General features: G+C 36.8%; 1 protein-coding gene across 4 annotated transcripts in view; it reads right to left on the bottom strand.

Annotated features, from left to right (window-relative positions):
• Nucleotides 1-525: 525 nt before the first annotated feature.
• The window catches only part of LOC110465789, a 25,639-nt gene continuing 12,168 nt past the window's right edge, over nucleotides 526-13,996 (bottom strand). For all 4 annotated transcript variants that reach the window (XM_021521879.1, XM_021521880.1, XM_021521881.1 and 1 more), the window contains exons 11-21: nucleotides 13,289-13,394; nucleotides 11,519-11,589; nucleotides 10,551-10,828; nucleotides 9,598-9,675; nucleotides 8,366-8,530; nucleotides 7,504-7,648; nucleotides 6,812-6,911; nucleotides 5,483-5,605; nucleotides 4,623-4,826; nucleotides 3,132-3,203; nucleotides 526-2,076 (exon numbers count right to left, since the gene is read on the bottom strand). In XM_021521879.1, coding sequence (XP_021377554.1) covers nucleotides 1,942-2,076; nucleotides 3,132-3,203; nucleotides 4,623-4,826; nucleotides 5,483-5,605; nucleotides 6,812-6,911; nucleotides 7,504-7,648; nucleotides 8,366-8,530; nucleotides 9,598-9,675; nucleotides 10,551-10,828; nucleotides 11,519-11,589; nucleotides 13,289-13,394 — 1,477 coding nt within the window. In that variant the 3' untranslated portion in view covers nucleotides 526-1,941. The remainder of the gene's footprint in view (nucleotides 2,077-3,131; nucleotides 3,204-4,622; nucleotides 4,827-5,482; nucleotides 5,606-6,811; nucleotides 6,912-7,503; nucleotides 7,649-8,365; nucleotides 8,531-9,597; nucleotides 9,676-10,550; nucleotides 10,829-11,518; nucleotides 11,590-13,288; nucleotides 13,395-13,996) is intronic.

Raw genomic sequence — 13,996 nt, 5'->3', positions numbered from 1 at the left:
GTAATGTATGGTCAAACAATATAAAGTATGACCAAGCACATGTCTGTATGGTATAAGCGATATGTTACATAACACAGACAAAATTCCCGTTTTTAAATTTGACCTGAAAAAGTTCTGACCTAAGTTTGACTTGAAATTTACCTGAAATGACGTCAAGATTTTTTCATGTCAAATTTAGGTCAAATTGACATCATTTATTGACCTGAATTTTTATTTTTTTGCCCTTTTCAAGTCCGATTGAAATTTTAAAATTTTGCCTGGATCGCACTTTTCGGATATATATAGCTGCCTTTTAATTTGCATTCACATACCGTCCTATGGACAATCTTTAAAAAGGTCTCATAACAAGAAACAGATACATTTTGTATCTAATACGTTATTTATAATTTACACTGATTTAAATATTTCTATCTTTTCTTTCTATTTTCATGAATAAAAGAACCAACAGTATTCTCGAGTTAAAAAAAAATAAAAAATCTATAAAATTCTTGTACAGGTAAATTACTTTTGGTCCTACTGTATATTAAAATAATCATTTGAATAATAATTAACATGTCTATATATATATTAAAATATGTTTTAAGTGGTTGTTTGCTGGAACAACGAAAATGAAGTATATTTAATAATTTAATGGTTTAACCAAGTACTGTAACACCATAAGATTTCTTACAGATTATTTGTAAATAAGAGTAATAATTTATGATATTTTAAAGATCGGGTATACAGTGTAGTTATTTTTATGAAATTTTCCAACAATTCCCTTTTTTATCCTTAATACATAAAGACTTCAGTATGATAAGGTAAAATTATCATGTTTTGATACGTTTCTGCATCCATGTGATTTAACCTGCATGGGTTCATTTCAATATGTTGTACCTCAAAAGCATCTATTAGGTAAACATTATATTTGGTATTTGCCCTATCATGCATATATAGTAGATAAAGTAGATATCACTAGTGACACTTATAGAAAAATTAGAACTTCTTCGAAACTGAATAAATGACCATAACGCTTCTACAGTTCCAAGAATGAAATATTACCGAAAAAATCAGTCAACATCTTTGTATGTGGATTATTGCCTATTAACTCATTCACCCCTAAAATTTCATAATGAACTATTCCAACCTTTGAATTGGAAGAGTTCAAATGTGTCTTCAGGGTTGAATGAGTTAAGACACATTTCACTACAACTTTTTTGTCTCATAACTGCCTTCAGAGAGACATATTTAAGTATCGGCTATTGCACATAAAAATCTAACTTCTAACTATAGTGTTCACAACTCACAACCACCATAAGTTTTGGCTGGTCTCATATAATATTTTAGATTAAAATGTTGATTTCTTAAACCCTGTCAAGTGTATTTTACAATAGGTACTGAGGTAAGTAGAGACAACATTCATAGACTGCCTTTGGCAGTTTCATGCACAGTTTTCCTGAGAAATTGACCCACCAATTAGTTATTAACCGTTATTATCATCAACTGACTGACAGAGTTCCTTCTACAACAATCTGTTCTACAATATTTCACTGTTACTTAGATCAACAGGTCGCCTTCTCTGAAACAACTTTTTTCCAATGGTAAGACTAACACGTGCATGATGAATTACAGTTTTCCTCGTTCTGTCTGCCAGAAACTTAACACTTCTAATAGTTTGACTAGCAGTCTGCCAGAAACACTTCTCTGATAGCTCGTCATGACGAACAGCTTGTCTTGTACATGTACTGTCTGCCCAAGAACACATTTTCCAAAAAGCTACGTACAGTCCACAAGAATCGCTTTTCAAATAGCTAGAAAAACACCTTGTCTCCAAAATCCTGTCTGACAATACTTTTCTCATTATTTGCCTTATAGTTTGGGTCGCACGTTACTTTAACTCTTGGTGTTGAAAGATGGAAGGTCGCCATAGAAACGTCTTGTACCCAATATAAAGGACTAGGGTCACGACATTTTGTCCTCCATTTGTATTCGTGTCTCTGAAAACACCATATTGTACATGTTGTGAAGACGAACTAGACCAGCATAGCCCCCGGTAGCTACCCAGGAACATGCATGCAAGTTGGGGTTAAAATCCGCCTGAAAAAGAAAAAAAAGTTACCAAATCATTCAGTCCCTATTCAAGTGCACCAAAATATAAGTATGTTAACATTAATATTACCAATTGATAATAGAAATCAGTTCAGAAGAACAACAATCGACTAATCAACTTGCTGTGACTGTTTTTAATTTGTCTGTTTATTTTTACAACATGAACAACTATATGTAAGTACATGAAATGTAGTGTGGTCATAGATCTAAACAACAGTATATCCAAGATGGTGGACATTTGTGGACAGGGGGATACTCGCAGTTAACTTCCCTGCCTACTTTTGGTCAATAATTTTTCACTAGGGTGGGGGTTTATTTGCGGTCGAATACGATAAGAGAAATTAAAGTATTCTCAACACCACAAGAATAGCTTCCAATCCAATCCAAGGGATGATTTATTTGGTCGTCCAACCCAAGGCTCTGCCAAATAATCACCCTGAGGGTTAGAGACTTCTCTGTTTCACCCTCTTAGGTAGGGGATGATGATTTTTCTGCCATCCTATTATTTGAGTCACAACTCGACAGACAGTAGTCAAGTTTGTAAACAAAAGCATATTTGGGTGTATGAATGTTTACCATCCAACTTTTTATGAGTTCTTGATCACCATTCTCTTTATATGATGTCACAATTTATACAACAGTAATTTGAGGTTCTTATATACCATTTATCACAACCTAGTTCGTAGGTCGTCTCAAAGCGGTTCACAAATTATTATCCGTGGTTATAGGGCCTTTGCAACCAGCCAATACCTTTCTCAACTCCCAGGGGAGCATACAGCGGGAGCTGCCATTTCAGAGCTCACAGAGTAAAGTATCTTGCTCAAAGATACAACACCGTGCCGTGGCGTGACTCGAACCCGCACCCCTTCGGTCACGAACCCGGCATCCTACCACTAGACTACCCTGCCTCCTCATTTTAGTGTGTGCTATTCTGCACGAGGCTATCTCCCCCTACGGGCGGACAGGCCAATCTCTCTTGGCTAAAAGGGGGACACACCTGTGAAGGGTGGGAGAAATTGATATGAATTCTGATATAACCTTACCCTGTGAACCGCCATCAGAGGTATGGAGAGTAGATTCTGATCTTTATGCATTGTGTCTTTGTACGATGATTCCTGAAAAATATATATGATCACAAATCATTACTTTGTGAAGAGAGAATACTTATAAGTTAAACAAAAGATCTCTTCTTTGACAGCGTGGAAAGAATTCAGAAACTGATACTGGTATACTAACAACGAAAAGTTGAATGTTTTAATTTTATATAGATTGAAATTAACACTTTCATTATATATCATTTTACTGAAAAAGGGATTCTTTTGTAAAATAAAAATAAAAAACTTTCAGAGTCGTACATTTATAAACAGAGTTTCACTGTATCTTTTAATGGACTTCTTGAATTTAATACAGTTTTAATAGAAAATTAATAACATTTTAATGGATATAGCATGCAGAAGTAATACTTGTCTAGTTGTGATAATCATCTATATATACATGTATATGAAGTTGCATCACAATCCATTCAGTTGTTCTGAGTCACTGCTTGGAAAAAGATTAGAATTATTTGAACTTTAACCCCTTGCCTTGACATTAATCATGACAGTACAGACACAAGAACAGTGGGTTAGTACCATTAGGTCATTATTCATCCAACGATAAAGTTTCTTAAAAAAAAAAAAATGGATGTTCAGGATAAAGGTTGTCTCAATTGTTCAGTTTTCTTTTTGTCCAGTTTACCATGGTTTGAACTCTGACCTCTTTTTGAAACCTTGACCTTAATGTTATGGACATGACATTGGTATGTTATATACTGTCCACACACGGACGGACATCTATGAAGTTTCATCAAAACTATTTCTGGTGACAAAGAAACTCTGACGTCAGAAATTATTACCCAATCAAGAATTATGATAACTTAACCTTGACCCTCTGCTGTGACCTTGACTGTGTAGATACAAACAGATATTAAATTTAAGACAACTTGTCCAAATACCTACATTTATTTTGTATCTATGCACTTTCAGCAAACACTATTAAGCTTTTTAGAAAGAACAGCCTGGACAAGAACAATGGGAACAACAGATGGACAGATAAGGTATACTGTGATGACTGGTCGTTAACCTTTGACCTTTGCCACATGACAAACGCCCCTCTGAGCATCATTCACCATTTGATAAAATGCCCATTTCTAAGCAAGTTTCCATGTCCTTTTTTATTCTCTTGGAAATACTAATACTCCTGCATACAGCCCGGTATCAAAAAAGAAAATTGACAAATCTGATGATTTTAAAATCATGACCTGTAAATACAACTTACATTTCCTTGACTTTTTGTACATATTCTTATAATTACAGCGTAACCGAATCCACATCGATTTGTGGACAACTCGTTCACATTCTACACCTTTGTGTACATACGCTTCACTGGTCATTTGTCTGATGAAGGCGACAGTGTACATATCGCATGCACTAGTCATCGAAACGTCACATAGAAACACTTATTGGTTGTGTAACAAGAACATTTTCGTAACTTACTTTTCCATCCTTGAATTCTAACGTCACGCTCTCTACAGCTTCCTTGTAAGTTTTATAGCTGGGTTCAGTTTTTACATCGTTTTCAGAATCCTTTTTCTTTTTCAGTTTTACAGTTTGTTCTTGTTTTGTTTCCACTATTTCAGTTGAACTGTCTTTATCATTATCTTCAACTTTTCTTGGTATCAAGGAAGAAGTGAATATTTCCTGTTAACAAAAATAAAATGGATTATAAGACTAAATTACCATATACAATAGCGGAAAAGTTTGGCTGGCAAAACATTTTTTATCCTAAAATTGAGTAAAAATATTTGTTAAATTGAAATGTTAGGACATTCCTACCTCTATTGATACCTAGTGCCTAACAGTACAGTCAAGTCAGCAATGTTAAATGTACACAAAAACATTATTAATTGTCAATAATGAAAGTTACATTATAAATTTGGTGTCTGCCAACTCACCAGATTTGCATCTCACTAGAACAACCCACTTTATATCACAGATATAAATTTAACTCTTTCACCCCTGAAGTTTCATAATGAACTATTCCAACCTTTCAATTGGAAGAGTTCAAATGTGTCTTCAGGGTAGAATGAGTTAAGAAAAATAAATCCGACTCAAAACATTCAGCAAGGGTTGGGGAGCTTGCAACAACTAGGGATGAACACACCAAATTTTATCACAGTCCATTTTGTGATTTCTGAGGAATAGCAGTATCAAAATTTCTTTGCTGACTGATTGAGTAAATGAGTGACTGAAGGAAGAACTGAGAGACTCACTGATAAATGCTGAACCAATGATAAAAGCCATTTGACAAAGGCTATATACATTATTAATTTCCCCCCATTTTGGGCACTACCTACCAGACTGAACTTGCGGGAGACATGCCCTGTCTCCATGTTAAAGGAGGGGAACTGGAGGCAGACAGCACTTCCAACGTCGTCCACGATCACAGCAAGACTGAGCCACTCCGAGTAGGTCAAGGACTGCAATTATAAAGCAACAAAAAGAAGTGTAACCACAGTTTCTTTTGCAGTAATTAGATCTTCCTCGATGATTATCATGAGTATCGAAAGCTCAGTGTGGGCCACCTTGATGACACAGGAAGACTAGTTTGATCTTTTGATGTTCATCAAAGGAATCTGTTGGTCACTAAAGCTACAATTGATTGGCTTTGAAGTTGGATGTCGGTCCTCTGTAATCTTCAAAGGCGGGTATCAGCCTAGCGATTGGTCGGGATTTTTACCTGAGGTCAATCAAATAGCTAGCCGCATGCCTTCAAATTCCACAACAAATTTACATATCAAAATGTGAGAAAGATGAGTCCAGTATGTCTTCAGAAATAGAGATATCAAGAATAGTTTTAGGTTGAACAATGGACCATGGCCGACAGACAATTTTGACAGCGGACCATCTGATTATGGTTGGCTAATGTAGTAGGACGAGGAATAGTGATAAAGATAGTGCTGGCGCTGGGGCTCAAACTCACGACCCTTTGCTCTCCAGCCAAATGCTCTACAGCTGAGCTAAAGGAAAATTCCCTACAGCTGACGCTTGTAAGGCAAGATAATCAATGCACATCTTTTACACTAATGTAATAGTAAAAGAGATCCCATAAGGACCTTGGCTACTACCATCACTCAATCTTCATCAGATCTAAGTAAGATTCTTATTTTCCATTACCTATTGGATTTATATAAAGTCAAAGAAACAGTGAATGGTGCACCTTATAGTAAATGTTGATCAAAAATGTATACAGCTGATTTTGATATTGTCCTCACAAAGTCGGGTAGATCATTTGATCGAATGAACAAAGAATTTTAGCACAGGATTTTAGCACGTGAAAACATACCCAGATGGTGGAGGGAAAAAAACAAAGCGAGATAACAATGTAAATGATCAAACTAGCCTACATCTTTAATTATATTATGCAGAAGCAATAATAAAAAAGCAAAGGGAGATAACACTGTAAATGTTTAAGGTAGCATACATCTTTAACTGTCTTATGTAGAAGCAATAATAAAAAATTAAAGGGAGATAACACTGTAAATGTTTAAGGTAGCATACATTTTTAACTGTCTTATGTAGAAGCAATAATGAAAAAAACAAAGGGAGATCACACTTTAAATGTGTAACGTAGCATACATCTTTAACTGTCTTATGTAGAAGCAATAGTGTATAGATGTACCTACCCACATGGTGGAATGCATGTGAGACAGAGGGACTCCCTTGATACGTGTAGAAGGCAGTGTCGATCCGTACGGTAACATCTTCAGGTAGCAGTGCTTATACCTACAAAGGTAACCCTGTGTTAGTTACAATTAAACATAAACTGTAACAGATTCTCAGGACACTTTCTCCTCTTGAACTCAGTTATCATTCCCTCCCTTATATGCTATATTTGTTTGACATGTCTGGTAATAAAACCCACCTACATGTATATCTATTGAATTTCAGTAGAAATGTCAACAAATGCTATTTGACTGTCTTGTAATGAGCCCACAATTACTTGGTGTCAAGAGTGTAAAGTGTTGGCTCCCTGTTCCACTTGCATGATTATCTGCCCTGGTAGTTATAGTTATCTCCCCTGACTTACATGTAAGCATCATTTACGCTGTACAGCAAACCTAGGGCCTGTTTGTTTATGCCGAACAACTGGTTTGTTTGTTTTCATGTTTAAATCTTGGCAGACCTGCAGGCATTGCATGGCTTTGTCAAGGCTCGCCTGAAAGCAGCATCAGATTGCTAGGTCCGACCTTATTTCATAAACAATCAACTCTGGTCCAACTGGTTCAACCGTTTGGATTGTTATAAACCAAAGTACCCCTAGGGTCCTATACAGAGTTATATGCCCTTGTATTTATAGTTATCTCCACTGACTTACATGTAGGCGTCATCCATGCTGTACAGCAGACCTAGGAGGTTGGAGGGCCAGGCGTTGGACACACCTATACCGGTACAATACTTGTCCAAGTGGACCAACGCTGAAATGTTCCGAAGGTCCCAGACGTACACCTCCTTGTCAGAACCTGTACCCAACCAGAGATACACACTGTATATTACTGTATAAATACATATATGACAAACAGATCACTAAAACAAGGTCAGGGATATAGAGGTTCCCTTCAGAGTGCTGACTTATTATCATATTTATCTAAACTTAAATTCGTTCATTTTCAAACTGTTAAAAGACAAGTTTTACTGAGTATATTTTACAATTTGAAAATTGACTACTGGGAAAAACCTGATAACCAACTATCACAAATTTGGGGATTTTTTTACCCTACTATGTTCATATTTATCTGGAAAGCCACATATTGTCCTTGAAAATACATAACGTCTGTTTCCGATATGGGAATCACCATGAATTAATCAGGATGTCACAATGGAACGTCACATTGCAAAACATTGTTACTCGACATCGTAATTGGAAGATTCACCAACTAAAATGTAATAACCTTTATCTTATAATGTTTGATAAAATAAGCAGTTGTTCTGTCAACCAATCATATATGTGTTGAATAAAATGAGTAGCTGTTGTGTCAACCAATCAAAAAAAAAAAATTGACAAAAAAAGCAGCTTTTGTGTCAACCAATCAGAAAATGTTTAACAAAATAAACAGCTGTTGTGTTAACCAATCAGAAAATGTTTAACAAAACAAACAGCTGTTGTGTTAACCAATCAGAAAATGTTTAACAAAATAAGCAGCTGTTGTGTTAACCAATCAGAAACTTTTTAACATTACCTGAAGTAACAAAACAGTGAGGCACATGAGGGGACCAGGAACATGCATAAACAGCTCGTCTGTGTGCCTGGAAGGATTTGAAAGGATAAAGATGGTTGCTGCCTTCTTGTGTTGAAATCCTCAGAAGAGGTGAGGTAGATGTTAGATTCCAAACTCGCATCACACCTGAAAATGAAACCAAAGACAAACATATTTACAACAGCTGAAAGTGAAACCAAAGACAAATATATTAACAACAAATTTGTTTTTAAATAGTAGGACTGTCACAATATATCAGAAAACCGTTATATTGTCATACACAGGTATATCATATTGAATCCCAATACAGAAAAGGAATATCACTGTATCGCAATATGTTACGAAAACTTTATGTATGTATAGGCTTGGTGTTTTAGCTTTGCAAACTGCTACACGTCCTAACAGATATGCCATAAACCATAAACAGGCTGTTACTAGTGGTGGAAATAAGTAGAAATTTCATAATTTATGGTTGATTTGATGAAAGTCTTAAATGTCTGTGGTCCATATGATATATGATTAAGTTTGATAGCATTCTGACAACAATTTCTTTTTAAATTGAGTACATTTTTCCTTCGAAAATATTCGGGATACAAAAGTTACTTTTGCATTACCAGAACTCTTTATTGTGGTACACTCTAGACATAGAGTGAAATCCTCATTAACTCATTCACCCCTGAAATTTAATAATGAGCTATTCCAACCCTTGAACTGGAGGAGTTCAAATGTGTCTTCAGGGGTGATCAAGTTAAAAAGTAATTATTTCAATCTCAAATGTGACATTTTTGAAAGTTGAATTAAGCAATATTTATAGAAAGTTGTTGATAAAGATCATCTCAACACCATATGCATTTTCCCCCCTAAGTATGCTGAATTAGAAATGAAACACAGAGTTTTGGAAGTCTTGAAACATTTTCCTTTTATTTATCAACAAAAAAAATAACATATGTTTTTTCTTGTTGGCTTTGAAAACCAATTGTGATGCCAGTTTTCATATGAAATTGTTTATTTAAGATCTAAAATAACTTAAGAATTATTATTATTCATAAAAAAAATTCATAATAGATATTACTAGAAACACAGATTGATTTATTTCAAGGCAAGAGATTTATTTTTTAAATGAGAGAATCAAAGTTGAGGGTGTTGCAATTAGATACATGTTCATGTATATGTATTAATTGCAATTCTTAAAATATCAATACCCAGGAACTTACCATCCGCAAATCCACCCATGATCCAAGGATATTCAGGGTCGGGATGCCAAGCAACACACAAGCAGGGTGAAGCTTTCTCTACAATGAGATGACAGAACCAATTTAGACTAGAGCTGTACTCATACTCCAAACCGCCACAAATCAGTGAAGGAGCCAATCAATCAATAATAAATGATAATCCCACAATTACCTACATTTTAAAGTGCTGTTCACGTACAGTAACAAGTTTTATAATATTCACTTATATTTCATAAACATATACCGACATATTTGAACAAGAAACATACTGTGGAATCATTTATTTTTGTGGGGTTAAAATTTCGTGGTTTTCATATACTAAACCTGTTTTATGTTTTTGTGGGGTTTTAATTTTATCCACGAAATAAACAAAATTTAATGTCCCACGAAAATTTATGATTTTACAGTAAACAGATTGTCCTCTTGAATACATATAAATGGGAAGAACAATTGTAAAAATAAGTATTCATAAAAATTAAGCGATTAACATTTATTTAGTAGAGTGATACCTGTATGGTCAGATACTGTGTAAGACAGACTATGTTAGCCAGATTAACCTGCCTAATCAGACACCCTGTGGTATTCACTGTATACAACATAAGGCCAGAAGGGACAGGATATCAGAATATAGACGTCTTGTTTGGTAGCATAGATAAAGAAAATGAGATCGCAAGTATGCTAAGGCATCATATTAGACAGGATTTATTGAACATTCAGAATAATGTTAATGTTAAAAGCAAACTTTTCAAGATGGTACGAGACAGCACCAATTGCTGAATTATAGGTCAGGACGGACAAGCTGCCACTTAATATGACAGAAACTTTAACCCATTCATCTCTTAAGTCACATTTGAACCTTACCAAATCAAAGACCAGGTAAATCCAGTTTAAATATGTAGGGGTGTATGAGTTAAAGTACGATGATGCAAACTCACCTCCACAAAACCTAGGCTGTAGTGTAAGTGCTGGCTTGACATGGTAATATGCAGGCTCTCTTGACCTCTGACCTGTCTCCTTTGAACCCTGACCTAATCCATTTGAACTTTGACCTTTCTCATTTAACAACTGATCCACATTTTTTGAGTCTGAACTTTCCTTTTTTGACCTTTGTCCTGACATTTTTGTCCCTCGTTCTTTGACCTTTGACCCTGACCCTTCAGTTTGACCTGTGGATTCTTCTGATGTGTCAATGAGTGTGTTTGGATGAGGAATACTGCAAAAGAGGGAAAACCAGTAACCTTTTAACTAAAGTGCTCAACAAATAAACTAAAACTTGTTACTATAATTTCATTAAACTATTACACTATAATGCTGTGATGGTCCCAATAGGATTTTATGCATATCAGTATTAATAAATTAGCTGAAATGTTTCAATTACATGAAATATTTTTGTTTACAATTATTTCTTTAGAATAATATCTGCCCTGGATTCATTGGTTCTCTGTAAATTTTTACAAACATCAAGCTTTTCTTAAATGAATAATTTTGGCAAATCAGTAAAAATGCTGTGTTAGATCTGCAACGACCACTGAAATCATGAACACATTAATTCCAGGATAAAGTCTTGATTCGTATTATGTCACATGTTGATATCAGTGACAATGCATTTGAAACTTAAGAGCTGAGAGAGATAGGTCCAGCCACTAGACCTGTCATATGATTTGGTTTGTTTGTTTGTATTTTACGTTCTTTTAACAACTATGATCATTTAAGGACGTGCCAGGTTTTGGTGGTGGAGGAAAGCTGGATTTCCCGGAGAAAAACCACCGACCTACAGCCAGTACCTGGCGACTACCCCACTTAGGCCTCGAACCCACAACCCAGTGGTGGAGGGCTAGTGGTAGCAGAATGTCAGACGCTTTAACTGCTCGTCTACCGCGGCCCCTTCTGTTATATGACATACCTGTATATCTGAAGATTGCCATCAGAGCAAGCTGCGGCCAGCAATCCTAGCTGGGGAACGGTCTCCGAGGCCTGTCAAATAAAAGGTAAAACCAAATTAACACCTAGAATGATCGACTTGATATTAAAGCAAAATAATCACCAGAATTACACAAAACAATAATTATCATTCTAGTAAGTAAAATATATAATTAAACCCTCCCCTCATTTTAAATCATTCAGTTATTATAGTAACAAAACAAAGCATTGTTAACAATCCATATAATCCCCACCTGTGAGAAAAACTGAGATCTGTCTTACCTGATCTGGGGAGTCACAACAGAGGTAAGGACACCAATGTACCCTAGAGATCTGTCTTATCTGATCCGGGGAGTCACAACAGAAGTAAGGACTCCACTGTACCCTAGAGATCTGTCTTCCCTGATCTGGGAGTCACAACAGAGGTAAGGACCCCACTGTACCCTAGGGATCTGTCTTACCTGATCTCGGGAGTCACAACAGAGGTACGGACACCACTGTACCCTAGAGATCTCCCTTATCTGATCTGGGGAGTCACAACGGAGGTAAGGACACCACTGTATCCTAGAGATCTGTCTTACCAGATCTGGGGAGTCACATCAGAGGTAAGGACACCACTGATCCCTAGAGATCTGTCTTACCAGATCTGGGGAGTCACAACAGAAGTAAGGACACAACTGTACCCTAGAGATCTGTCGTACCTGATCTGGGGAGTCACAACAGAGGTATGGAGACCACTGTACACTAGAGATCTGTCTTATCTGATCCGGGGAGTCACAACAGAAGTAAGGACACAACTGTACCCTAGAGATCTGTCTTTCCTGATCTGGGGAGTCAAAACAGAGGTAAGGACACCAATGTACCCTAGAGATCTGTCTTATCTGATCCGGGGAGTCACAACAGAAGTAAGGACACAACTGTACCCTAGAGATCTGTCTTCCCTGATCTGGGAGTCACAACAGAGGTACGGACACCACTGTACCCTAGAAACCCGTCTTACCTGATCTGGGGAGTCACATCAGAGGTAAGGACACCACTGTCCCCTAGAGATCTGTCTTACATGATCTGGGGAGTCACAGCAGAGGTAAGGACACCAATGTACCCTAGAGATCTGTCGTACCTGATCTGGGGAGTCACAGCAGAGGTAAGGACACCAATGTACCTTAGAGATCTGTCTTTCCTGATCTGGGGAGTCACAGCAGAGGTAAGGACACCACTGAAGTTGGCGCACCTGTCCACTTTCGTGACAAATACACAGCACCAGATCAGCAGACTGACAGTTGGCTCTAAAACATTTAAACATCACTTAACTACATCTACATCATAATTTTTCTTTTTGTAACATTATTTAAATTATTCAATGCATACTTGATTGTTTATACTTCTGTCATCTCACAAAAACAAAACAAAAATTTGTTGCATCATGTAATTAAACAAGAGGCCCAGAGGACCTGTATTGCTCACCTGGATACCTAAGCAATCATGGCAAACTATTCTATTATAGTAACAAAAAAAAGCATTGTTAACAATCCATATAATCCCCACCTGTGAGAAAAACTGAGATCTGTCTTAGCTGATCTGGGGAGTCACAACGGAGGTAAGGACACCACTGTATCCTAGAGATCTGTCTTACCAGATCTGGGGAGTCACAACAGAAGTAAGGACACAACTGTACCCTAGAGATCTGTCTTCCCTGATCTGGGGAGTCACATCAGAGGTAAGGACACCACTGTACCCTAGAGATCTGTCTTACCTGATCGAGGTAGTCACAACAGAGGTAAGGACACCACTGAAGTTGGCGCACCTGTCCACTTTCGTGACAAATACACAGCACCAGATCAGCAGACTGACAGTTGGCTCTAAAACATTTAAACATCACTTAACTACATCTACATCATAATTTTTCTTTTTGTAACATTATTTAAATTATTCAATGCATACTTGATTGTTTATACTTCTGTCATCTCACAAAAACAAAACAAAAATTTGTTGCATCATGTAATTAAACAAGAGGCCCAGAGGACCTGTATTGCTCACCTGGATACCTAAGCAATCATGGCAAACTATTCTCCAAATGAGATCAAGGGAATATACCAGACCCCATGGCCAATCCTTGTAGCAAAGCTATATTAGATTTTTCATGCCCAGCAATTTTATGCATGGTTATGAGGTGGGGATCTCAACTGTTTCCAAGCTTTGACTCAGAAACTAGGTCCCTAGAGTTGTGGCCAGACCCCAGGATCGATTCTAATATCGTGACTGCATTTGTCTCTTTTTGCCAAGCATTTGTATATATATAGTTTTGAGGTGGGGATCTCAACCGTTTCAAAGTTATGACCCAGGGGCCAAGTCTGCAAGGGTGGGGCAGACCCTGGGATCAATTCTAATATCATGACTGCATTCGTCTCTTTATGCCCAACAATTGTATATATAGTTTTGGGGTGGGGATATTAACCATTTC

Source organism: Mizuhopecten yessoensis, unplaced genomic scaffold (genome assembly GCF_002113885.1).
Source record: "Mizuhopecten yessoensis strain PY_sf001 unplaced genomic scaffold, ASM211388v2 scaffold11101, whole genome shotgun sequence".
NCBI lineage: Eukaryota > Metazoa > Mollusca > Bivalvia > Pectinida > Pectinidae > Mizuhopecten > Mizuhopecten yessoensis.
Note: the sequence above shows the minus strand (reverse complement) of the source record. Positions and strands in the feature narration are given on the sequence as shown.